Source organism: Aquila chrysaetos, chromosome 3 (genome assembly GCF_900496995.4).
Source record: "Aquila chrysaetos chrysaetos chromosome 3, bAquChr1.4, whole genome shotgun sequence".
NCBI lineage: Eukaryota > Metazoa > Chordata > Aves > Accipitriformes > Accipitridae > Aquila > Aquila chrysaetos.
Genome location: NC_044006.1, coordinates 2,415,138 through 2,441,637, shown reverse-complemented (window position 1 = coordinate 2,441,637; position 26,500 = coordinate 2,415,138). Strand labels below are relative to the sequence as shown.

General features: G+C 47.5%; 1 protein-coding gene across 7 annotated transcripts in view; it reads right to left on the bottom strand.

Moving 5' to 3' along the window:
* Positions 1-3,176: 3,176 nt before the first annotated feature.
* The window catches only part of MYT1 (myelin transcription factor 1), a 65,178-nt gene continuing 41,854 nt past the window's right edge, over positions 3,177-26,500 (bottom strand). For 4 of the 7 annotated variants that reach the window (XM_030009330.1, XM_030009328.1, XM_030009334.1 and 1 more), the window contains 13 exons: positions 26,225-26,439; positions 23,399-23,604; positions 22,425-22,694; positions 21,505-21,659; positions 18,952-19,014; positions 18,662-18,730; positions 14,471-14,533; positions 13,797-13,880; positions 9,451-9,672; positions 8,775-8,866; positions 7,740-7,843; positions 7,478-7,621; positions 3,177-6,022 (listed from right to left, as the gene is read on the bottom strand). In XM_030009330.1, the coding sequence (XP_029865190.1) occupies positions 5,882-6,022; positions 7,478-7,621; positions 7,740-7,843; positions 8,775-8,866; positions 9,451-9,672; positions 13,797-13,880; positions 14,471-14,533; positions 18,662-18,730; positions 18,952-19,014; positions 21,505-21,659; positions 22,425-22,694; positions 23,399-23,604; positions 26,225-26,439 (1,828 nt within the window). In that variant the 3' untranslated portion in view covers positions 3,177-5,881. The remainder of the gene's footprint in view (positions 6,023-7,477; positions 7,622-7,739; positions 7,844-8,774; positions 8,867-9,450; positions 9,673-13,796; positions 13,881-14,470; positions 14,534-18,661; positions 18,731-18,951; positions 19,015-21,504; positions 21,660-22,424; positions 22,695-23,398; positions 23,605-26,224; positions 26,440-26,500) is intronic. The other 3 variants (XM_030009331.1, XM_030009332.1, XM_030009329.1) reach the window with 3 other exon arrangements.

The window sequence follows — 26,500 nt, the reverse complement described above, 5'->3', positions numbered from 1 at the left end:
TACCTCTCCACCCTGTAGACTGCTCTAGACAGACTAGACTGTTTATTAATCTAGCTTCTGGATTTATGTTATTTAATTGCTAAACAGCCTCAGCATGGTTGGGCTGGATTATTAAATGTTGAAGCCCAAGAAGGAGTCCTCCGGCAAATGGCAAAACCTGAGGAGCTGATCCTTGATCTTGGCCTCGATGAGCTTCAGGCCAAAACCAGCTCCCCTGTGGTGCTAAGGCCAGGTTAGCCCCTGTTTGAGTCCAAACCATTTGGCCATTGCCTCATGCTTAGCTTGGGTGGACGCTGGGACTCGCTGGAATTAAGGAAGAGGCAAGGAAAAGTTTTGGCATCTCCTGGCTTTAATAAGGGCATCCTGGAGTTAACTGTGGCCACAATGCTGTAGGGTCGGACATCATATCTTAGCGTAGATCGGTCCTCCTGGTGTGGTCCAGCCCTTCCTGCTCATCCTGGAGCTCAGGCAGAGCATATGTCCTTGCTCTATCCCTTCATGGCTTGTGTTTCTTCGGATCATCACAGATAGTCACTGACATTCAAACAAAAGAGCGTTGCAGTTATATAAATGAAAGCAGGCTTTAATGGCTGTTATACTTCCTTGTTGACAGGGTCGAAAATGTCTTTAAATCTGATACTACCATTTTTACAACAATTGGTGATTTATTCATCCCACTGAAAGAAGGGGACGAAGGCATCTGGAATAACGAGAGCTATTTGCCTGAAGAATGCATCATCCGCATGCTTTCCTACAGCCTCGATCCCACGAGCCCTTCTGTACGAAGTGGAAGGTCGTTTCAGGATATATCTTCTCATAAAAGTGTAGGAGAAGCGAGTGTGTTAACAAGTGCGGGCCAGAGCCTTTAATCCAGCCAAGCTATGCTCAGTGCTGGTTGGGAGGGGAGCAGTTTCCAGCCGGGGGCTGCTCCATTGGCTGCAGTGTCATCTCCAGCCCATCCCATTGCTCTCCAGCCTCAGCATCATCTTCCCGGGGCCCAAGGAAGGTGAATTTGAGGCCAAATGGCAGCTCTGAAGAGCAAAGTTACCTTCTCTCCCCAGTAACCTGATGGAGAACAAGGCAACCCCTTCCTGACCACCCAGCTGTGCGTTCTTTGGGACACTTTGGTCACGGGAGCAGGGTGAGAAGGACCGAGCTTTGAGACTTTACCCAGAGGAGCTCTGGGGCAGGGGGACCAAAAGTCAGGAAAAAATGCATGAGGCTGGGAAAGAAACCCCTTTCTGCACACACCCGAAAGCCATCGCCGGAGCTCGTGGCTCTCGGGGAGAGGCTAGGTAAATGTTGACAAGTGGAAGGTACCACTTGAGCAGAAGAATGGAGGGATGGGTCGTTAGCAGCTTTTAACAATTAACAGTGGCATCAGTGAAGCCAAATGATGCTCTCGACGTGTTTAGAAACAACCACATGCTGACAAGTATCTTTTCCCTTGCATCCTTGAAGCAAAAGACCCGCTCTCTGCCGTTCAGCTCTCACCCTACGCGTGTTGGAGGAGGCTTAAGAGCTCTCCTAAGCACACCTATAAACTGACAGTGTACCATCTTAAACCAATTCAATTCCCTTCCCTGCGATAAAGGACGCCAGTTCAGAGAAGATAACATCTCACAGTGATGGCTCCCAAAGCTGCAATTTAACACAAATCTAACCGCTCTATTATACAGCACAGCCAATTCGTTAAGAAAGGACAAGCGAGCTCGTCTATTAGCTCTATCGTCATAATCAAATATTGGCACAAGGAACTGCTTGACAGTGCAAAGTCTAGTGAAACCCCCCATAAAACAATTATGTGCCCTTCAGAAAAACAACATGCCAGCCGGTTTAGGTGAACCATTGCGTGAGTCAGTTGCCCCATTTTTCTCCTTTTAAGATGTGCAGCCCTTTGCGGAGAGGACAAAACCCCATCAACTCTAAGTTGTGTCCAGCAAAGCCTCAAAGAGACCTCGTCCTTGGGGCTCCTGCTCCACAGCTCCTGGGAAAGCTGGGCTCAGTCTCCAGCAGTCCTCGCTCCCGAGGGTGTTTCTGCTCAGGCTTTTGGGACCACATGGCCAGGGCATCCAGAACAGGTCCTAAATCTGACTGCTCAGAGAGAGGAAAGCCAGATGCTGATAGAATAACCTGGAGAAAGAGCTCAGGCAGAGGCAGGAGGAGCGCTTACCTTGGGCAGAGCCCAGGAGTGCTGCAGCGGAGTCTCCGGCTTGTCTCAACATGAGACTCGTGCCTCTGCGCGGGGATGGTCAGGAAAGTTCAGCTCAGTTAAGTAGCGAATTGAATTTCTTGGTGATGAACCTGCCTGAAATTCCCATTCGACCCATCTCGCTCAGCTCCAAATGGCCTTAATACGATTTACCTTATTTCACCTTGGAAACTACAGCTACGGCACAGCAAAACTGAATTTTGGCAACTTCAGAAATGATGTCTCCAAAGCAGAGACCGTTGAGAAATTCTCTTCATTACCACCACTTCAAAACATAAACTCTTTTGCCAGTGAAAAAGCTCCATTCTTCCAGGAAGGTAATCTGTGAACATTGCAGTCAGGCAGATATGAGCGAGGAAACCTTGTTGACAAAAACAAGCCGTCTCCCGGCATTTTAGCTAAACCTCAGAGATCAATTTGGCAAAGCCTTTTTGTAAATCCAAGAAGGGAAAGCATCCGTCTCTGTGTCCCGTCCCAGGGCTGGCATCTCCTGCACCGCTCCCGACGGCACCTCCTCTGCTTGCACGTCGCCTGCGGGAGCACGAAGCCGCGAAATCCCGGGGATGCCGAGTTCTGGGGGTGCAGGATACGACCCCTGCCCGGAGGAACGCTGCCTGCAGCCCTCCTGCCGTGGGGAAGGGGCTCCAGCAACCGATGAAACGAATACCTACCTTCGCTTGGACTTTTGATTCTCCCCATCATGGGACTAGCGGGATTTTAGGCACCCGCTTGGCCGGATGGTGACAACTCCTTATTTTTCAAAGCCTTCAGAGATACCAAACCTAAAGCCCTCCCAGATCCCCCAGTTTAGTAGGTGGGAAGAGCCAGGTTTGGGGTGGCCGCAGGTCCGAGGTGGGGGGACACGCCGACCCTCCAAGCCACGGTGCAGGAGCAAGGATGAAGCCCACCGGGGACACGTCGGGGACATTGGCAGCAGCTCGAAGAAAGACCATAGGAACTAAAGTCACAAACAGAACTGGGTTTTATTACGAAATAACCGTGCCAGTACATAAGGAAGTTCTGTCTGCAAAATACATTTCCTGAGGAAAGTAGATCACAGTATTCGTTTTCACAGAATAACATGTAGCCTGCTATAACTTTCAATGTGACTCTTTATTATTTAAATATTAACAGTATTCCTTCACATAAACAAGTACTCAGTCATCACATAACCGACACACAAACGACAAAATAAATATACAACAAGAGCACAGTTCATTTTTTTCCCCGACTTAAATATTAAATAAATAATAAATACAGAATTTTCATTTACTGTTATCAGTGCCTGAAACAATATGAATGAAAAAGAAAAGAAAAACTGAAAAAGTCTCTCTTCCCCTGGTGCCCCTGCCCCCGCAAAAAAACAAACCAAAAAATTATCAAAATGTCTCGGTTATAAAATATCTTTAAAAAAATTCCCATCGTTAAAAGAATAAATAACAAAATATATAAAAAATAACTTGGTTGCATCAAAATTACAAGTAGGAGTTGTAGATAGGGTTTTTTTCTTTTTTTCTTTTTTTTTTGGAATATCATTTTTTATGGTCAAAAGTTTTAATTTTTAACTTTTTTTTGCTTCTTTTATCTTCTTTTCTATGGTGCGGTGTCCAGTTCAAAATAAGTATAAAATTAATAAATAAAAAAGTTAAATAAATAGCAAAAAGTTAACATAAGTTGTTGTAAATATAAATTACATACATCTTGCCAAAATTAAATAATTTACAGGATAATTAAACTAACTACTTTTTTTTTTTTCCTCTCTTTCTTCCAGGAAGTGCAATTTTTCTACTTTTAAATACTAACTGAATTGCAGTCACAATCAATTTGGACTCTATTTACATGTTAAGAACATTGTGTTTTTAACACCTCAATTTTTTTTTTTTTTCCTTTCCCTTTCTTTTGTATTTTTGCACTTGGAATGGGTCCTAAAATAAGTGAACTCATGGAGTCTGATCCTGCAAACACTTAAGTACGTGAGTAAACCCACCCACGCCAGGTGCCCTATTGAACTCAACGGGGGAACCGACACGAGTCAAGTCGCTCGTGAGCTTCGAGGCCGGATCCAGTGGCCGCTGCAATTGCTGGGAAGCTTTCTACTGACTTCTCCGAATCGCAGATTATGCCCTAAATATCTGCAGGATTGGGCTCGAAACGACACCACAGTCTTGCCTTTAGTATGGGTCAGCAAAATCCTTCCCGACTCTGCCTGCCCCGCCGCCCGGAGGGATGCGGGATGCGGGATGCGGATGCATCCCGCCCTGGGACCCCACGGGGGGTTTTGCCCCCCTCCGCTTCCCAAGTGTTTGCAGCAGGGGGACAGCGAGCTCCGGACAGGAGCGAACGTGGGGAAGAGCGAACCCGCGGGGGGACAGCCGGCTGGCTCCGCGCACGATGGAGCAGGTGCTGGAGAGCAGCGTCGCAAAGACATTCGTAGAGTTGTTCTTTAAGTGCACAGTGGGCTGCGTGTACCGAGCTGCTTACAGAATGCTTCTTTGGAAGAATACCCAATACCTGAATACTCTTTTTTTTTGTTTGTTTCCTTTTTTCTTTTGTTTTTGCAGAATGGCGCTTGCGCTGTGATTTTGCGCAAAACGTAGAACACCAAACCAAAAAATACCCATTGCCCTGTGGATATCTGTAAGAAATCAACTACTGATTCACGGTAGGTAAGCACTTTGCTGGCCATCAATTAACATCTCTCTTTTTGTTGGTTTTCGTTTCTTATTTTTTTTTTGTTCATCGCAATCTCAAACGTTCTCTGGCATTGATGTATGATCTCTGGACTGGCAGTACTGCGCCACTGTAAGGATGATCACAATAATGAAAAGAACCAGAACTGTCATCAAACAGACTTCCAAAAAATCATATACACCGGACCATGACACATTAAAGAATTCTTCTGTATGAAATATCTGGTATTGGCCTATTCATAATAGCTATTCTCATATTTAAGACAGACAAAGGAATACTGTAGTTGCAAACTCCAAAAGCTTCCCTGAGAACCTTTTTTCCATTGCGCTTTCCACTGGAGATCCAGAACTGCTCTTCAGATTTCTTTCAGAAAATAAAAATAAGCTACTTTATAATACTTCAGAGTTCCCATGCCCAGTGGATATCTGAACACTTCGGGGTTGGGAGGCCCAGCACAGGTTCAGATTTACAGGTAGCTTGCAGCTCCAGCACTTGTAGCAACATAGAACATAATTCATGTGTGAGTAGGTGATCTGGACATACGACCATAGACAACATGAGGGTTTAAGCCAGTCATACGCTAGTCTTGGATCAGACAAGACCCTGTTCTTGTAACGTTTTCACTCTTGGATCAACTCTGCAAGAGCACGGCAACTCATGAAAGATGCCTGCTCTTCACCAGCTACCAAGCCCCGTAGCCTACTGGAGAATTTAACCTTCCATCCTGATCTACCTCGTGGTCCAGGTAGAAAAATCCCACTTTTCTCAAGAAGGTCCAAAGTTAAGTAAACGAGAACATCGAGTTCGATCAGTTCCATGTCTCAGAAATGGCCTCTTGGTTACATTTTGGTCCTTTTTTTTTTCTTTTTTTTTTTTTTTTTCATTCATTAAACAAGTTTTCTAACTTGTAAACCTGAATACTTGGAGGGAAAGTTCCACCTTACAGTCTGTTCGCTTGCTTGTCTCCATCCCGCAGCATTAAACCTGGATGCCCTTGACAGCTTGCTTGATGCTCTCCAGCAGGTCCTTGTTCTCCGGGTTCTGGTAGCACTCCTGGTTGGTGTACATGTCGGTCAGCGTGTTCACGTACGCATCGAAGTTCTGCTCGCTAATTGGCTCCTGCAGCCAAAAAAGCCAAATAAAAGTGTTAGTCGTAGAGCAGGAAGAGGCTGAGATGTTTCTTTGCAATTAATTGTCTGTGTATGTACCAAGAGCCCAAGGTCTCCATGTCGGAGCCTTTTTGTGTGTGGTGCTGCACGTATGGGATCTCATCGTGCAACCCTCATCCTGCCAGGTCTTAACTGGGTCCTTAATTTTATGCATTGGCCTCGTGGAACTATTAACAGGGTCAGGTTAAGCGCGTGCAGGCAGTTTGACAGGCTTGAGGCTGAATTAAGCCATGGAAATGAAGGGCTGGAGGACGAGAGGACTGCTGAAACATCACGGAAGGAATCAAAGGCAAAGTTAGGACAGAAGCCCGGTCACCTTGGGCTCGTGTCTGCCCACGCCAGCACGGTGCTGCGGTACAGATTTTGCTTTTGAGGGGCATTGTGGAAACCTTGCAAGTATCTAACTTGGAGTTAATGGGGATAAAAGAAAGGGAGAAGAAAGAAAAAGAACAGGAATAAAATGAGCATACAAGTCTCGTGGGCATTATTTAATTGGAGTTGCCTGAAACCTTGAAAAAATATTTGCTGAACAGTTTATTTGACCTTTATGTGTCAAATACTTTACAAAAAAGCACTCAGCGAGCAGTTTTCTGCCAGTTAGGCAGCTGGGTGAATACTATCCAAAACTGCTCTGCTGGAGGATGGCTTCTCTCCAACCAGCCTGAATTTAAATACAAACCCCAATGAAAAGGATTCCCCCCCCCAAAAAATGATGGCAGAAAAAATAAATCAAAAGCTCATTCCTCTGATCATTGCAATGGTCTTTATGAGTTGTAAGAGGACAGCTTCCCCAACAACATGAGCCCCCCCCCCCCCCCACCTGGTTTTGACAACAGTAATTACATTCCTGGGAATAGAGAGAAGGTAATTAATAGCCTTTTGTGGTTTTACTATTTTAATGCAGTCTTTTCATTTTGCAGTAACTCTATGGTAACATGCTGTGGGCTGTTAGACCTTGTTAAATTAAACAAAATACACTCTCTTTAAGAATGCTATTCTTTGGCTGCCAGCTATTCAAAACTGAATTGAAACTACCTACATTATAATAGGAGCTGTAAGATCTTTCTGACGTTGAAATCCAATCCCTCCTGATCTCTGCTTGTGCTGTCTTAGCCTAAAAGGTGCTGGGTGCCCTTGATAAAGTTTCCTATTTTCTGATAATGCTCCCAGATGTAATGAGACAGAACAATAGTTACAAAGGGAGATCAGCAGAAAATGACAACAAAAGGGAGATATAATGCAAGCTTCAGAGATAAGGCAAAAGTACTGATCTTATAAAGGACACGTAGGTGTATGTAGAGAAATTCTCCCACTCTTTAATTGTACGTAAGCCTTATCGTGAACGGGGTTTGGCATGGCCCCCTCGATCACGCTGGCTGGAGCGAGCGCTGTCAAAGTTTCTTACCATGTGCGGAAGGCGGATATTGGCAAGACTTTGGATTAGAGCCTGGCTCAACCCTGAGAGCTCCAGGAACAGGGCTTCGTTTTGCTCCTCTATGATTTTGTTTTCCTCCTCAATGTTCTTCAGGTTCTTCTCCATGGTGGAGATCTGCAGAGCAAGGAGGACAGCAGAGTTACCAGCCCTCAAGCAACGGCACCCACCACCACCGATGCAAGGGGCTTGGCCCTGCGTCCCTCGTCTTGGGCGCGCGTCCGAGGACACAAACCTGCGACTGCAGTTTCACCATGGCTGCTTCCATCTCCGAGTTGGACTCGTTCAGCTCACTGATCTCCTTGTTCAGCTGCTTGATCTCTTCATCGTTCTCCAGAACTGCAGGAGAGAAGGTCACGGCCAAGTCAGCAAATGCTTGTGGGAAAAGCAAAAATGTTGGGCTTTCTGCTGAGCCCATCCTGTTGCAGAGACATCACCACTCACAAAGTCCTCACCTTTGCTTTTACATCCTCTAAACAGGATGCACGTCTCACCTGGTTTTTTATTTCTTTCATTTTTTTGGTAGCATTTTTAGCATCATGGTTCAATGTTACTTTATAGGTCAATATGTAAATGCAAAAGCCAACGACAGCATAGCAGTTGGAGTCCAGCACCTCCACGCACCCTGCAAGGTTGATTGCCCTGAAAACTCAGGTCATTCTCTCCAGTCCTGAGTTTGGGGAGATGCCATTTAAACAACTAATGCAAGTCTTCATTAGAATTTAGGAGGTTCATAAAATAAAGCAATATTTCTAGCAGAGTGCAGGTATTTATAGGCTCCAAACTATGTAAGTATTCAAGTAAAATGCCTGAACCTTGTCAAATACCACAGAAACCTCAGTAATAGCACTGGAAATGCAAAGTGACATCACTAACAAAATTCCAGATCCAGAAATATCTGCAGAATTAAAAGCCCTGAATAGGTGAAAATTGCTGAATGACTGCAAGGGATTTGTAAAAATGTCAGTGAATATTTAAAAAAAAAATCTCAATTTCAGCATTAATTCTTTTTGCCTGGAATTTCACTATGGAAACTCCTTCTTTATTGTTTCACCTGCTCCCTCCCAGTGTGTCATTCGGGGAGTGGTGCCAGTATCATGCCACCCCCAAAATCCAAGCAGCCTGAGAAATGGGTGTTCGTAGCACATGGTAAGCTTGCAAATCTGAGACCAGATTTCAGTTGTTGAAACCTCCCCAGTCTGCAAAGAAAAAGATTTAGGGGCTCAATACCCTGACACACCTGCAAGGCAAAAGGAGTGAAAATCCTTACCATCGCTGGTCTTGAACTTTGTGTTGAGAATTTCATCCCCTGAGAGTTTTCCTTTCTTCCCAGCAAACGTAGCTCTTGGACACCCTGACAAACTGAAAAGCAAGTAAAAATGGGTTTCATAAGCTCTCGGTATTTATAGGTGCTTATGTTCCCAACAAGAGCATGTACCATTTGGTGGAGTTCATGCTGCGAGACAGTTCTTCTAAAAGCTTTTTATGGTACAGAGGAAATTGCTTTATGAATAATGCCGCAAAACTCCCCGTTTATAAAGCAAGAGCAATTTTCTCTGAATAAAGATTAAAAACCACATTGTTTCTTAGAAGAGAGGGCATGACAGGTGAGGAAGGTGAGACAAGCCTGGCTGGTTTGGGTGTCAAACCCCCTGTTTGGGGTGCCCAAGTCCTGTCCTGGCTTACTCATGGAAGGACCCTGTATTATCAATTTTCATGATTTTGCCCAATCCATATCTCACCATTGCAATATTAAAACAACTACGCGTTTTCTTCTATGCAGAAAGTTCCAACCTTGGAGCAACCTGACTGAGGTCAGCATCAAAAGCAGCAGCCATTGAGCCTTGCATGAAGAGCTGAATGATGCTCAAGCAGCATCTACAGGCAGGTAGGTGAGTCCATGGCAATGTTACCACGCTCCTAGTGATTTCAACCCTGTGATTTACCTTCTGTGAGTGAGGAAGCTCCCGTTGGCGTGGCCGGAGCCGTCGCAGCCAGGGGTTGGGCAGGTCGGGCCTTCGTTCTTCAACGACTTCCAGGAGAATGAGGAGCCGTTGAGCGATCCTTCCTTCTGCCTGCGGGCTGCGAGAGGGCACCCTGATGCGCTCCGGTGAGAGGCATATTTGCCGCTGATGTGTCCAAGCCCAACACAGCCAGGAACCGGACACCTGGGCACAGGGAATTACCAAAAATTACAGCGTGGGAATGAAGAGGGTCGTAAGAAAATTAGGGATGAGCAGGAATGAGGAAGCCTGGGAAGCGAGCTTTCACATTTGGGGATCTCATCTGGACCTTATGTGGTAGATGCTTGGTTGATGGAAATGACAGATGGGAAATTAAGAGCTACGACTGCCCCTTCCAAAGAGCCAAAAAGAACCAAGGTAAATCCTGCAAGAGGGAAAGACTGTGGAGGTCACATCACACTCACTCTTGCAGCAAAAGCAGGTCCCAGTGGTGTCCCAAAGTGTGTGTTTGGTGCCTCATCGAGGGCAAAGACAGGAGGTTGGGCTGCCTGACTTTGGATCCCGATGTAAACCAAGGTTGACATGCTCATATCAAACTGTCACACATTTACAGCCAGCTCTGCCCGGTGTTACTGCTGAGGAACCCAGGGTCACCAACTTTATCACCCTACATCAGCATGGTCAACACAATCTAGGAGCACTGTCTGTGCCCACGGAGACACGACCCTTCGCCGTGAACCAGTCCCTGAGCCAGGAGCCGGTCAGGCTGCAACCTGCGCACCAAGAAGCTGCAAACCCGCTCCTGTAAGGAGGGCATCCAAGGGGTTTCTGAGCCCGTACCCCATCGGAGAGGACAAATAAACGCTCTGGCTACCGAGAGATCAACCTGCGCTCAAAGGGGATAAAAGTGGGAATTACCGCCAAGGCGGTGCACGAGCCCTCCTGCCCCTGTGCTTCTGCCACCGTTTATGGCCGGTTCAGGCGGATGGGAGCTGCGAGGGGTGTCATGGAAGCGCTGACACAACTCGTGCTAATTGCCAAGAGGATGAGTGCCTCTAAAAGGCACCTCTTTCCTCCCTGCTCGCAAACTCCCCGCCTAATGGCATATCACTAAATTCAGCTGTTCGACAAAGCCCAGCGTATCTATTAAGGTTTCTGCTGTGGTTTGCATTTGTTTAAAGATGCTAGTCAATTATAAATACAGTTAAAAGTTTATTACTCAAGGGAGGTTACTCTAAAAAAGGGAAGGTGGAAGTAGGAAAGAAATGGCAAAAATAACCCCGTGTCCTCTGTTTGAAAGCAATTAGGGACTTCGAGTTTCCCTAGCAAAATATCCGCTGAGCTGCTCCTGAAAATCGCAAGCTGCGTTTCACCACAGAAATGATTACCCTGATTGTTTACATTTCGTACAAAAGGGAGATGACAGCAGAAGGGGGGAGCTGTACACCCAGCCTTTTCCCAAGACAATTTGAAAAATGCTGATCTCGATTTTAATCAGCTGCAAATGCAGCACAATTCACTTATAATATCCCTGCCAGCAGGATCCTCAGTAAATTCATAACATCATTGCTTTTATATGATCACGAGCAAATTACTGAATCCTCAGGAGGAAAAGGAGAGGGGGGAAAAAAAAAACAGCGAGAGAGAGAGAGAGAGACAAACCCCAGCATTTAGTATGCAGCAGTTACGGTCCAACCGTTACATATTTTACGCTGTTAATTTAACTTTCATTACATTTTCATTGTTAAAAAATAAACCAGAGCCTTATTGTGCAGAACAGCTGGCTTGGACATTTTTTATTCTTTTTTTTTTTTTTTTTAATTATTATTATTTAACAGAAGCACCAGTAGCTTTTGATCAATTAGGCAGCCGTGGATGCTTCTGTTTTATGCCAGGGCTGGGCTGAAGGTTGAGGTGATCTGTTCAATCACGTCTGTAGCAAATTACTTGAAGGATGAACAACAAAAACAACAGGGACTAAATGACTTTCTCCTCAGTGGCAATGTGCAAAACTCGGCCGGGTTCCAAGTGGCACTCGGTGCAGACGGAGGATGGATTTAGAGCCAAATCTCCTTAAGGCAAACCCACGCCGGGCGCACCTTGCTGCGGGAGGCAGAACGCGAGCTTTCCAAGGGCTGGGGGAAGGCGGCAGCGAAGGGATCGTTGTACCGTCTTGTTCTGCACATCTCAGAGGGGCTTCTGCTCCTCCTGGGCGTACTGGAGGAGCTGGGGTTGCTGGCTGTGCCACGGGACGTTGGGAATGCCTTCACGTCTTCATGCCACAGAGACCCTCGGAGCCCACCCGGCACTGCCTGCACCCGCGCCCACGGTCCCGCTGCTGACGGAGCAGCAGAACCACAACCAGCCTCCAAGTCCAGTCTGGGGGTGGACGGCATCGGCTTTCTAGGAATCAGAAAATCCCAGTTCTGGTGATGCTCCAACCCCATTTCTTGCCACTTTAGCTTCCCAGCATTTGCACCTTTAGGGTGGACTAGGAGAGACCCAACCCCTGGTGAGGATGCTGGAGGGGGGACCACTGGTTCTGCTGGGGATGCTCTGACAGCTCGTCTCCCGTTGCTATACAAGCCCCAGCTGCACCATAACAAAACAGCCTTAAAAAAGCCCCTTTCTCCTTGCACTGGGAAGCACTCTCATTGCAGAAAAACAGCACTGGGGGAGCCGCTTGGCACATCCCTGACCAGTCCCAGCCCCAAATGGGGCAGGCAAGGATGAGCAAAGCCACAGCTTCCCCAGCCCTGCAGGGCACGTGTCCCTGGGGAAAACGTGGAAAGGGATGACCTCCCAAACTCGGGCCTCCAACTGCAGGAAAAGAAGCAAACGTACAACAGCCGGCAGTTGCACGACAGCATTTGCTCCTTGTCCTTTCCTTCGCTGTGTCACTGGTTAACAGCACAGCATTACAATGCCACCAGCAATTTAGTGTGTTTGAGCCAAAAAAAAGGCTTTTCTCCCACAGATTCTCGAGTAGGTTGCTTAATTTTTAATAAACTCTGCTAACTCTTGCTAATTATCACACGGCTCATTTAACTGGGAGGCTTTCCTTCCTGTAGACTGAAGAGTAAGAACAGAGCAGATGGCTCAAATATCATCTTTTTCTTAAAGGTCCTTCCCCCGGCTGGCGCATCCCAGTTTCCCACAGCCCCCGCGGGGCTCTTCCGCACCCACTGGTTCTCGCTCCGCCTCAGCCTCTGCTCCAGGGCAAAACCTGGGGACACGGAGGTATTCACCTCCGCTCTTCTGCGAGGGCAAGACCTGCCCTAGGGCTAAAATGAGGAAAAAACAAGGATGCATTTGGGGACAGTCTGCTGAGCCAAAGGGGTTTGGCCAGATATGCCAACGCTCATGGGCATCCAGAAGCTCTTGGAGGGGGTTGAGAAGTTTTCCCATGTTTCTTTTTATCCCGCTCCACATGCACTTGTTGGGTGAGCGGACAGGCTCCGGAAAGCCCGGGGATGCTCTGGGTTAAGAAAAAATAGGATCCTGGAGTCAGTGCTGGCCCCAACCCCACTGTAAAGGCTTTGATGTCCTGTAGCTGCTCAAGGGGTCGAGACACAGATCCCGAACCTCGCGTCAGGCCCTGGACGCTGAGCCCGTGATGCTCAGGCTTGCTAAAAGTCAGGACAAATGGATTTCACAGCAAATGTAAAGCTCCTGAGGCAGACTAAGGGATTTAAAATCTCTGTTCCCAGTAGGAAGAAACCCCCTGGGATGTTTTGAAAAATTCAGCCCGAGGCAGCAGAGAAAGGCTTTCTCAGTTCGCTTTGAATATTCAGTTGTGGCAGAGACTCTACAAAACCATTTTATTCACGGTTACTGGACCCTGACCTGGCTCAGTGATGGATAGTTTCTATTTCTACCGTGTTCCTGGGAGTTAAGCAAGCCCACCGGCAGCCCTCACCTGCCCATTGCTGCCTGAAAACCTGCAACGTTTCACTTGACTGTGGGGTTTTACCCTCATTTACAGCACTGGTGGTTTTTTTAGGAATTATATAAAGCACAGGTAGTGCCCTACCAGCCTACCTTTCGCATCGGCAAAAACAAGTAAGAAAAAATACACCATTACCTCCCCCACTGCCCAATTTTCCAATCAAATTTCCAAATCGCAACACCATTTTGGGGATCAGGGAAAAATTCCCCCAAAACCAGCGGAAAAGCTTTGGCAACGCCCACTCCAGCACGGGCAGACGATGCTCCGAGCAGCGAGAGCGAGGGGGGATGCGGGATGGATGCTGCTCCCCTGCGTAAATCTGTGCGAGGCAAATGGGATAGAGCGCAAGGCTCCACTCGGGAGTTATCTCCAGACTTACTTCATCAGCTCTGGGTCTTCTTTATCATCCTTTGTCGGGGTGATCTTGATCCCACTTTTCTTGGCACGAGGGCAGCCTGACAGACTGTGGTTAAAAAGAGAAGAAAGGCCTGTCTCACTGGCAGAATCACTGCATTTGCTATTCCCCCACTTCAGTCATCTTTCCCTTGAATTTGGCACAGTGTTTTTGATCTCTCTCGTTTTGCAGCTTCACATCACGAGGAGAAGTCAGGAGAAAAAAAAAAATAAAAAATTTGAGGGAAATGGACAGTAATTAATGGTGTCTAGATAAGAAGATATCTGCTAACAGCCTGCAAAGTTTAATGGAATTGTTGAAATAGAAGGCTCAGATCTCTGCTATTAACGCTCTAAAGTGATAATAGAAGTCATAAATAGGTGGCATTATTAACAGGAACATTGCATCAGCTAAAATCTGACCCTTTGTCTTTTATTCTGTTGAAGGGAGCTTCTAATCAGATGCTGGAAACATAAAAAAAAAAAAAAAAAGAGAAGTCAGATTAAAGAGATGAAAATAGGCTTCAGTTGTCAGTAACATTAATGTTTTATTCAGAACTTTACAACTCTGCCCACTGCAGGGGAAAAAAAAAAAAAAAAAAAAAAAAGGAAACCAAACAGAAAGAGGCTACAGAGAAAATAATTTAAGGGAGATCTTACCTTCTATGCGATGCATAATTTCCTGTTATGTGACCAGAGCCATCACAACCAGGAGTAGGGCACCTGCGGAGGAAAGGAAGGCTCAGATTAGCCTGGGGATGCGAGCAGGGAATTGACGGTTTGCGACAGCTCATTTCAAAGAGAAATCTAGGGAGTGTCAACACAGAAGCAGGTTTTTTCTTCCTGCCCGTTCTCCCTCCATAGGAACAAGGTCTGGTCTGTAATACCCATGGCACCGATGTCGATGCGTTGCTGCATGCATGTCGGCGTTGGAGAGGAACTTCGGTGGGAAGAGATGAGGACGTTGGGAGCGCGATGGGCGGCTGCTCTCCGGCGGAGGGACGCGGGTCCCACCCTCACAAAGGGGACAGCTCAGGACATGATAATGAGCCAAAAAAAGACCTCCAGGACAGTGGGTACAGCAGTACAGACAGATGGTGCAGCAGGTACCATCCAGGGCCGTTGGGCTGGATGTGAGCATAGACAAGAAACCAGAAAAATCGCCTACAGCTCTGGACAACGGGGCCACCTTGGCCACCACCAAGAGGAAGCCCAACAGAAGGGCTCAGCTCAGGTCTGAGTGACTTGGGAAGGGGCTAATCTCATTGCGGCAAACAGTCACCCTGCCGCGGGAGGGTCCTCAGAGTCCAAAACCGGCTGATGCCTCTGATGGAAAGTAATGAAGGAATAGGAGGAAAAAGGTCGGGTTAACCTCGGGTCTCCTCCTTCCCTAACACCATGGGCAAGGGACATGGGGGTCTGCATGGGGACCGCTGCCTGCAGGGCCTCGGGTTGGGGATCACCAGGTCACCGCGTACGGTGCACCAGCAGCTTTTGGTGCTTCGGTGCAAAATCTGCCCCTCAGTCCTCAGCCGCTGCTGTTACGAAGGGGTCTTTGAAGATGCAGCCCTGATCATGCGTTTGAAGGTAAACATCCAGCGCTCTGGGACGTGATTGAAAGCGAAGCCTGGAGAGTACTTCTGTGATCACACAAACCGGCACAAAGGCTAGCGGGGGCTGCGAGCCCTGCCGAGCGGCAGCGAAGATAATGGCACGAGTTAAACACCGCATCATTAAGGGCACAGAAGCGAGAAAGGTGAGGGGATATGAAGTACCACGAGCACAAAGATCTGCTCCGAATGCTGTAGGTGACGCGGCGGACATAAAAGTTGTCATGGGGACAAGGAAGAGAGGCGAGGAGTGCTCACCGAGGATGTGCACGCCAGCTTGCCAATTAGCCAGGGCTGTTTAAGTCAAGTGATTAGGACAGGGGGGAGGAAATCCACGGTGGGACGAGCGGGAGATGCTGAGCCACTCGCTTCTGAGCTGGAGCGAGCAAAGCTCACGGCACGGCCGCAAGCTTGCAAAATGCCCTTTCGCTTTGGGGGAGGAATTTGCTGTGCCCCCACTTTTTCGATCCCCATTTTTCAAGCCACCGGTGCCTGCTTTGGTACCACTGGTTGGTACCCCACAGCAGAGCAGGGACCGATGTGTAAAAGCACGGTGTCTCCAGGACACCCCGGTGAACTGATGGGCAACACTTGGTGGTGCACGGGCAGCCTCTGAGGCTGATGCCTTTGGGAAAGCTCGTGCCTGACCTGGGCAATGGTATAGCTGGGGTGCTCTGGCCCTGAGAGTCAGTGGAGCAATAATTTCCACAGATGCCTTTAGTTTTGCGGCTTGGAAAATAGCCTTTTAAAAAGTCCTCGTTTTTTTGTCAGAAAATATAAAAGTTCTCATCTTTGCACCAGCTCTGAGGGTGGGTCTGGCTTTTGCGGGTCATTGAATAGTCTCCATTGGTGAAAAAAATTGGCACCTCGCCTAGGGTGGGAGAGTAGTGACACGTCCTGGTCCCAGAGGGGTGGCAGGGAGACTAAGTAAGGACCAAGGCTCAGCATGCTCAGACCCAGGAAAACATAAATGCACGTAGGTCTGGTGCAGTAAGAGAAGGGACACATCCAGCAGGACCTCGATGAGGGTGCCAATTCTCTAAATCATTTAGAAATTACAGGTTTAGGAGATGACTGTGACATTTCCCTGTTATACGCTGTTAAAGTAGAAAGCAAAACTATCTCTTTGTTGTTCTAGCTTCAGGGTGGGATGAAATTATGAAAATGCTAACACCAAACTCCTTTTGCCTTTCAGGACTTTTAAAGAGGGGAGAGAAATGATTTGATTTTTATTTTTAATTATCTGGAGACAAATCATACCGACAGAGACCTTTTATTGCATGTTCCAGCCTGGAGCTGTTTTTTTTATATCAGGCATATTAACCCCTGAAATAGAATTTATAATAGAAACACTGACATAGCCTTATCTGAAGTTGTGAAAAGCTATGACTGCGCTATCTGTAATATCTCCAAATCCTCTTCCCTTCCTCCCTCCTCAGCTCCCATCCTCACCAGGACAGAGGAAAAAAGCAGTACTTGGGAAATAACATTAAAAAGCTTTGTTTTGGCCAGAAGTCTCCTGTTTTATATAGTGTTTTGATAAAAAGTGCTGACATCGGATGCCCAAGGGTTGCAGGGCACACTGCACAGCGAGGCTCGGCGTGATGCTCGGTCTCAGGGACAACCCTGTTTGCTTTTTCTCTGGGCCCTTACTGGAGATGGGCACTGTTCCTGAGAGCTTTTAATATCTTTAACACTAATTGCCTGATCACTGGGCTATTCTTTAAGGCTGTTGGAGAAACACCAGTTCAGCAAAGCTCTCTTAAGAGATTCTTTCAAAATGTATATCGTCTATAATGCATGATTAAGTGTACTTAGCACTAATCATGCGAGTCCTTTCTATCCACTAGTATATTCTATTAATATCAACTAATCCAGCTACTTTTTCCACCTCTCTAATAAGGAGCAGGCAGCTAAAGAACATTTTTCCTGGCACCAGCACCTGCATCGGTGGTGGGGTGCGGAGCAGTCCCAGACCCACGCTGCCCTCCCGGCCACCAAAAAGGGATTTGGGACTTTACCAATCACCTTAATGACCACACCTGACTCTACTATGGCTCCAAACATCACTGATTGCATACAGGACACAGGGCTTTTTTTTTTTTTTTCATGATGAGCCTGTGCAATGTGAAGTCGCCCATGAGGTTTTACTCTCAGTAGAGACTCTTTGGTTACAGTTATGAATATCTCAGGGTCTAAATAATCCTGCAACTGGATTCAGCAAAGCAGGGAGCTCAGAGGAGAATCGGCCTCCAAAGGTAGGCTGGCTCCATGGAAGAGATGTTGAAAAAAATTTCACAATTAGCTTTCCCCCAAAGGTGCAGGTTGGGTGGAAGAGAGTTAGGGTCCCCTCTGTGTCTCCATCTATTTTAAATACAATTTCTATTAAAGCTTTCTTTGGGGGAGGCAACCTAAGAGAAGGGAAACCTTCTTGTGAAGAATAAGCTCCTGCTGAAAATGAGGACTTTTGGTAAGACAGCAGCAAAGCTGAACACAGGATTCAGAGGAAGATATTTGAATGAAAATGTCAAAACCAGGTTCCTCCCTTCAGGAGCAGAAAGGGGAACACAGAAATTTGGGTGCTCATCAGCCCTTTGCCACTGGCTCAGGATCCAGCCTCACCAAGCATTTGCTTGCTCCCTCTTTTATTCCCTGACAAACCAAACTCCCATGGAAGTGAATAGGAACCTCTGTCACTACATCCCGAACAGCCCCTAAAATTTAGCATAAAATCATCATCCCAGGCTCTACAGAAGAGTTGGCTTTGCTATGTCCTGGTGGTATTTTCCCAGCTGTGTCTCTACCCAAAAATAAAGCGTGTGCCTTTATCTAGGCTTTGGATTATTTGAGAGACGGACAAAAATGTTGAATGAAAAGGGTTATGGCACAAACTAGGGAACAAGAGCTTGGGAAAAGATGCCAAATGAGAAAGAAAATAGCGTATGTCTACAGTGCCCAAAGGAAACCTGCCGGGGGTCCAGGTTATTTCTGATCACGGTCGTGATCCCCCCCTCCCCAGAATAAGCCTTCCTCCATGCCATTGCCTCTTCTCAACACGGCACCTGGAGGCTGGACTCCACCAAAGCTCCTTGCGGGTGATTTTGATCGGCTCTTTGAAAAGAGAAGGGAGGGGATGGAAAAGCAAAAGCAGAGCAAGAGGAGGGGGGGCAGGAAGGGAGAAGAGAGAAAAAAGGGTGGAAAAAAAGAAAAAAAAGGAGTTCCAAGTTGAGCGCAAACATACTTGAGGTCAGCAGAGTGGGCAGCCATGAGGTTTCTGAGGCTCTTGTCAGCAAGAGGACAACCAGAAAGGCTGAAAGAGAAGAGATGGAATATCTGGATAAGCAAAAAAAAAAAAAAAAAAAAAAAAAAAGGAAAAAAGGAAAAAGAAAAAGGGCCAGGGCGTGGGGAGGGAGAGGGGCAACAGAAGGTGGGGAGGAAACAGAACCAAACTATCCACATGGTCAAAAAATATACTCAAAGAAATAAAAAGTTGTCTTTCAAGTCCAAACCATGAAAAAAAGTTCAACCCACCTGCGGTGAGAGGCATAGTTTCCCGTTATGTGTCCGCTGCCGTCACAGCCTGGGGTTGGGCAACTGGGCAACGACAACAACAACAACAACGAGTGTAAGTGCTGGAAAGGAATGGATTCACCCGAGAGCCACGGATCTGCAAAGCCAGCTGAGCCCCCCTCGGGGTCTGTCTGCGGGGGCGCTCAGCCCAGCCCTGGACCCCTTACACCGGCTCCTTCCATCGGACCTCGGCATGTGTTTGTATGTTTGCATGCAAATAAACCATCTGTTTCCCTTGCAGCTCCCCTTCCTCCCTTTTTTGTTCCCAAAAGATCACAAGGATCCTGAAAAAAAATTGAAAAAATTTACACCAAATGTGAAGAAAATGTTCAAAATACGTAGCTACTTGGCTTGCTCAGCAGCAGTGCGAGACTTAAAGCAGCCTGCTGGGTGGCATGAACGAACAGGCATGAACACCACGGTCTTGGTGCTGCCAATTTGGATGATTTCTGCAATACTGAAGCTCTGGCTGCAGGAATCAGCTTATTCCCTGCAAGCGCCAGATTTCAGCTTTCTGAATTGATTCCCCGCCCCCCCCCCCCCCCCAGCCCTTATAGCTGCAAAGAAAAGCTTGAAAACACTATTCACTCCAGAAAGGGAATAAAAGTAACCTCTGACTCATGTGCCTGGGGGCTCCTAAATTGAGGAGTGGCAGAAGCTGCCACGTCTCTCGCCGGACTGCGGTTCCCACCCATCCCTCTCCGCTGCATCCCCCATGAATTCCACTTGTGTGGGCAGTGGGAAAAGGTGCCATCCCTTCTTGATGTCCAGGGAATAAAAGCCAGTTTGTGCATGAGCGGTGAGGTTCTGGCACAGTCCTGCCCTGCCTGCCCAAGGCCAGAGGGGATGCGAGAGAGCAGGGATGTCCTGGGACACTGCAGGGATGTCCTGGGACAGTTTGACCTGGCAAGTTGAGTCTTGGGGATGCAGCTATTCCCTGCTCAACCTCGAGTCCTTTTCACAGCCACACCACCATACAAACACAGCGAGCCCTAGAGCCGGCACCGATACGACGATGTTCAAGCAGCAGTGATGTATTGCTACGTGGTACCCAGTCGTGTGCCAACAGGAGGACAACGAGAAGATAGAGGTGAGGAGCATCTTCACTGCGACTGCCCTCAGTGCCTGGAGATGGCCCAAGAACTACACCCAGACACGGAGCATCAGACGGACACAGCGGGCAAGTCTGCTCCGGAGTTAACTACAGCTAATTCATTACAGCCCTTGGGCCAGAAAGGAACAAGGATGCTAAATGGGGAGAGAAGGCTCAGGGCTGCCCACAACACCATTTATTTATTCCAGGGCTGTTTCCATTTAGGAAATTTCTCTACCCTCATAATACAATTATAGCACAGGAGGACTTCAGGGCTCTGCCTCAGAAATTGCTATTCACATCGCTGCTGGGTTTTAAAAAAGCCTTTAGAGCGTTGCATAGGGCAGCTGCTCTGTGCTTTGCTCATTTAGGGAAAATGATGCTGCTGCTGCTCTGCCCCCACGGATCTGCTCCCTGCCTGTCTGCTCCCTCTGCCTCCTGCTTGCATAGCCAAATAACGAGCTGTGTTGTATAAGGTCAGCAAAACGATGCCCGCTGACTCTTCCCTGTTTAACATATAGGAAGGTCAGATGCATAGGAAAGAAGCCAAGAACAGCAGATCCGCTGGGATGCCTGGGAGGGGAGACCTCCCCATCACAACCTCCAGACTGATCCCGACGTGCCATTAGATCAGAGCCAGCTCCAAGCTGCAGCATTTGGGTCAGACTCTAAACATTAACCATTAGTTTGGGGGTCGGCGTGGATGCAGAGCAATACTCCATCTAATAGAATAGATCTGGGTCTCTATTTCCACCCACCCAGTGCCATGAATACACAGATAGGAGCTGGATTAAGAGCTCTCTCCAGTGTAAGATGCAGCATGACAGCAATCTTGCTGCAGCCCTAGTTCACATTTTGTGGCCCTGCAGTATCACGGTGATGGGACCCATTGCTCTACGTTAAACAACCACCAAGTCCTGCCTTCCCAACAAGGTACCTTGCAGTTCGACACACCCATTGAGAAGGTACTGAGATCCCTTGGGTGCTGTTGGCTCCTCAGCATCATCCAGTGTCCCAAAACAAGGGGGCAGGAGATCGGGCAGACTCCATCACCGTGCCAGCAACACTCTTGCAGGAAAACACCAGGGAAAACGGGCCCTGCAAGGAGGTTTCCACAGCCCCGTCCATGAACCCTGAGAGCACCGAGCTCCCCAGAAAGTTCCCTTCACCACTGCAGAGTTTCAGGGCCATATGGGAACGTATTTTGCCTCAATGATCAGCAGTTGTATGAGGATAGGCTTTCTCTTGGAGCTTTTTATTTGAACCGCTTAGATAAGGTAAGACCAATCACAGCAAGAAAGGGAACTACACTTCTAATTTTTAAAATGTATTTGCTAATAAATCTTGTCTCCTGCCAGCCGAGCAGTGCTGGGTACATATTTTATACATTTTGGAGGAAAAGACAAGAAGGCAGGACTTACGTGAGCAGCTCTTTCTTGATGTCCTTGGAGAGGAATTTAAGCTTGAAGTTGGTTAAAGTAACTTCCCCTGGGTATTTTCGTTCTTCAAAGTTTTCCTCCGACACTTCTTGCTCATCAGCTTCCGAAGAGGCAAAAGAGTGGGCGGCAGGCTCTGACTGCAAGAAAACAGGCAGGAAAAGTGGTTGTAGTGATCATTGCTGCTGAGCCATGGTGGGAAAGGATCCCAGGTTCATCCCAGCTAAGAGTTAGTGCAACATTGCCGACACTCCTGAGCCCTCCGCAAGCGCCTCACAGTACCCAAACCAGAGATCCAATAGTCTGTAATTTGTCCTTTTTATGGGAGAAATGTGTAAAACACATCCGTACGGGGATTTACACCTGGCTCTCCCAAGGTCTTGAAGGGATGAAGGTCAGTGCAATCCCCCCATACTCATCCTCAGCGGCACCTGCCTCCACCTTGCCCCATGGGCAGAGAAGCAGCGTGCTGCTTCCAGGGCCAGGACCCTCACCTCAGCCAGGAGGTAATGGCTGGGTTCTCCCACCTGCAGGATTAATGTTAGTGGCGCGCAGGGTTGTATCTGCTAATGACAGATATAAATCAACCGGGGGAACATCACCAGGAGCACCGCTGGTGCAAATGAGCTGAAAGGATTTACAACGAAGAAAGCACTGCAGACCCAGGACAATGCAAGTGGTGGGTTCTTCCTTTGCAGGAGCACCCCAACAGATGCAAGAGCATCTGCCTCCTGCTCGATTGTCCACAGCTGATGTCTGGTAGCACTGACGAAGCTAATAATATTTCTCTCCTAGGCTCAAAGGACAAATGAGGGGTTCAGCGGGAAAATAGGACAACTGTGCAAGCAAACACGGCATTCAATCCCCCACAAGGTGTTATTCAAGCATCAGTAGTCACCGCTCACCTCCTCTGGCTCCTCTTCCCGCTGACGGTTTGGTTTAGTGTAGTCAATGGGCCCATCCCATTCATCCTGGCGGGAGGTCTGGCTGGACTGGGGGGAGGTCATGGTGCTGCTCGTGGCACTGGTGCTGTTTTGGCGCTGGGACACATCTGGGGACTTCATGCTGGGACTACTGCTGCAGCTGCTGCTGCTGGGAAAGGTGCTCTCCCGTTTGCGGTGCTTGTTCATACTCAAGTCCAGAGTCCCATTTTCATCCACCTCAATGTCCATGGACTGAAAGGTTGGAAACATGCCCAACGTTAGTAGCTGCCAGCAATTCCCTACAGGGATCTTGCCCCCATTTGTCTTTTGCAGTGCAGGGGGCAGGTTATTCATGTCCCATCCTCTCCACAGTCAGTTAGAAGGAACTGAGTGGAAAAGGATGCTCTTTCATAAATATTTCAGAAACATGCCATGCAAATGCACCCCTGGACTACCAGCCATGTGGCGTGTTGACTCGATTGCTTGAACACAGGCATCTAGTGCCTCTTAAGATGCCCTGTGGCATCTAAGACATCTGCCCAAAGCTGGGGGTGCAACACGGGACTTCTGGAAAGCTTGCGTTCCTCTGAAAAATAGCTGGAGGTCAGCCTGGACACAAGTGGGGAATCTCAAATGACATCAGATACAGACCAGTGAGCAACTGAAACCAGCTCTGAGGCTCCGCTTGGAACGATGCTCGTCTCAGATGGGCAATTTGAACCACAATGCGTCTCCATAACACACTAAGAGCCAAGTTTACCTCCTCCAAACTGCACCACCCAAAGCAGGGAGCGAAAGGGTGATACGTGATGAGTCTCTGCACACCCTCCATATTGAAAAATTAGAATGAAAGGAAGGGTAAAAAAAAAAAAAAAAAAAGGTATTTCTCCCATCCCAAACTTTTAACCCATGCCGCTGCGTGTTGGAGCGAGGGTCCCCAGGCACGCTCGGCTCACCTTGCCGGGGGCCTCTTGCTGCTTCGTGCTGAGATTCTCCGGCATTTCCCAGCAGCGGGTGGAGAGGTTGAGGATGGCAGTGGCAGCCATGTGCGCAGCCTCGGCGTCGTGGGAGTAGTCGAAGCCTGTGGAGGAAGATGAAGTGCTCTTCACGTAACTGCTGGAGGGGCTGTGGCTGGGGGAAGAGGCCTTTGGAAAAGGTTTGGCTGGAATAAAAAGAGAAGGAACAACACAAGGCTAATGTATAACCGGCACGGGCAGCGGTAAGAGGTTAAGTCAGTCTGACACAGCTAGTATTAGCGGTTCCAGTGGCAGCCTGTGGTTATTACCAATCCACAGGCTATTTTGTTGCCTGGGTTGTGCAATAGGAGCAGAGCCAGCTGCGACTTGTGCAATGGTCTCTCGGTGTGAAAACTTAATTCATTAACTGACTCTGCCATCAAGTCCCCAAAACACGACTGCTTTTCTTCATTAAAGCTACTCCTCGGTGGAAGCCGTTAAAGCTTAGCGAAGCTTCCTGGCTCTTTTTTTATTGTTCTCTGTACGTTCATAACTTATCTGCAGAGCTGACTTACGGGGAGATTTCTTGTAGCACATTTGAAAACTTACAATTTAAAAAATTACATTAATAGCAAAACCGTGGCCATGAAATACGAGCGTCCAGTGATGACACCAGTGAAATATGGATTTTCTGACAGCTGACATATCATTTAAATATGCCTGAATAACAGGATTTATTACACAGCCACACGCGGCCACGACACTGCACTGTTACTGCATGTCACAGCACGTAGCCGTGCAATCCTGGAAATGCAATTTCTCTTTACACTCTATGAAACAAAAGTGAGTATTTCGCAGGGTTAACGCACAATAAAACTTGCCCTAATCTTGAACCTGGTCCTGTTTAGGAGGGCTCTGACCTACACAAAGTCCCTCTGAATTCAGTAGTTTCAGTGGGTGCAAACAGGGGATCATCCAATTTTAAACAGTCACAGGATTGTATTCTGAATCAGTTAGCAAAATCTTCAAATTCTTAATTCATTTCACTATGCCCTTTTTGGGGGAAAACATCCCCCCTTCAGTGGGAGTCTCTATCAGGAAAGACTCGTAAGCTTTGGCCCGATGATGGCGAAGCAGCAAGACAACCTCAGTTGATGCAGCTACAGAGGAAAGCGATTTCATTATTCCCATTACAAACTTGTAATATAAGACACTATAAAATGCTAATCTTCCTGAGGACTGCTTTCTTCCTTGTTGTGTGCGTATATAATGCATATTGACATTAATGGGAGTTATGCACACACATGCAGGGGAATATAAATCCCTCTGGATGAAGATCTCTTTAAAATAAGTTCTCAGTGAAAGGAACAGATTTCCCTGCTATGATTGGCAATCATATTCATCTTGTCGCTTTGATTAACTCATTGGAGGTTTGCCCAAATGGTTATTCTTGTGTATGGCTGCTTGTTTTCGAGTCCAGTTTAATCCATGTCTTTGCGGCAGGGTGCGGGTATTTGCCAGCCCAACCTGACAATATCCAGGATCGTGAGATGCCAATTTCAATTTCACACCGTAGGCTCAGCGATGCTTTTCCATTTCATAAGTATTTCTACCACTAATAGACTTGCAATCAGCAAATTAGTAAAATAAGTGATGAGAAAAAATAGAAAGGATTATCCTAGTGGGTCTGCTGGAATTATTTTTGTCAGTACAATTACCCTGAAAATTCTTTGCTAATATTGCAAATAACACAATCTATTCAGCAAGAGAATCACTTGTGCTGGGAAACAAATTACTTTTCCATCAGCCCTAACCCAGGATGACAGTGGCAGTTGTGCTCTCTGGCCTCCATCCAATTTCATTGTCTGATCCTTTACAGATTTAGTACTGTAATAAAGGGCGCTTCCATTGTAGTGCAACAACCGGGATGCTTTCAAGTACGAGCACTTTTTAGAGAGCAGCTGCATCAGGATTAAACAGGATTGTGGAAGTGGGATTAGCCAGACAGAAAGCCCTCTTGAGGCTGCTGACTTCTGCAAACTGGGCTCCTAAATCTTTTTTTTTTTTTTTTTTTTTTCTCAAAAAGACGTCTTCAGGTGCACATTTGGTGTCAAAGGGAAGGGGGAGGTTTAATGTCAGTTTGCGGCAGGCTGTCTCCCCATGCAGCTTCCCTCCCGCTCCTGACAGCCCAGCCCCTGAGGGGTTATTTAGCCATTTCATTTTCACCCACGCTTCCGTTGCACAGTGTTATAACCAGTGCAAGGTCCTCTGTATGGAGCAGAGGTGGGTGGCTACGATAGGAAAGAGCTGGGAGATAGGAGGTGGGTGATCGATAGGTAGCAGAGCTGGAGAGCAGAGCACGGCAGAGAAGACAAATGGGTGAAGTGGGTCATATATAAGATGGAAGAGAAGAAAACTGTAATCCATTTAGCTAGATGAGGAAAGACAGATCAATAGATATGAACTGCAAAGCAACGGGGACCGACTGAGGACAACTGTGTAACTTATCCCACCTAGAGACGTCGCTCAGATTAATGTTCCCACCACTCGATGCAATTATTCCCAAAGCCGAAGCCAAAGCGACTCTCCCCCAAGCAAAGCTTTGCCGGCAGCCACGGGCTCCTCTCTCCACCATGTACATGCCACAGGACCCATCTTGAGAGCCTTGCCCATCTCCATTTCTCCCCCTGCTTCACAGCAGCAGGAGAGGTCCAGCGACTCAGCCCCGAGTCTCCCATCACCCCAAAGCCACGATCCCAAGAGCCTCGCGACACGCTGAGAAAGGCAGAAAATGCAAAACCCAGCCCATCCCTGCTCCCAACTTACATTTAAAGGCTTTAGGTGAGGTTTCGCTAGTCTGAATCTTTGGGGCAAGCATGCGTTTGCCAAAAACCTGAGCATCAAAACTTGCATAATCGAAGGTGACCTTGGAGTACTTCTCCAGCTCCTTGGCCAGGTTGGCCCGGGGCGTTGCTGGGACCATGTTGGGCCGGTAGCTTCCGTACTGAGGGATCTCCAGTTGCTTCACAAAGCACATAGGCCTGAGGATGAAACAATGAGCAGCAGTGATTTCTCTTTTCCTCGACAAGATGGTTGTTGGGA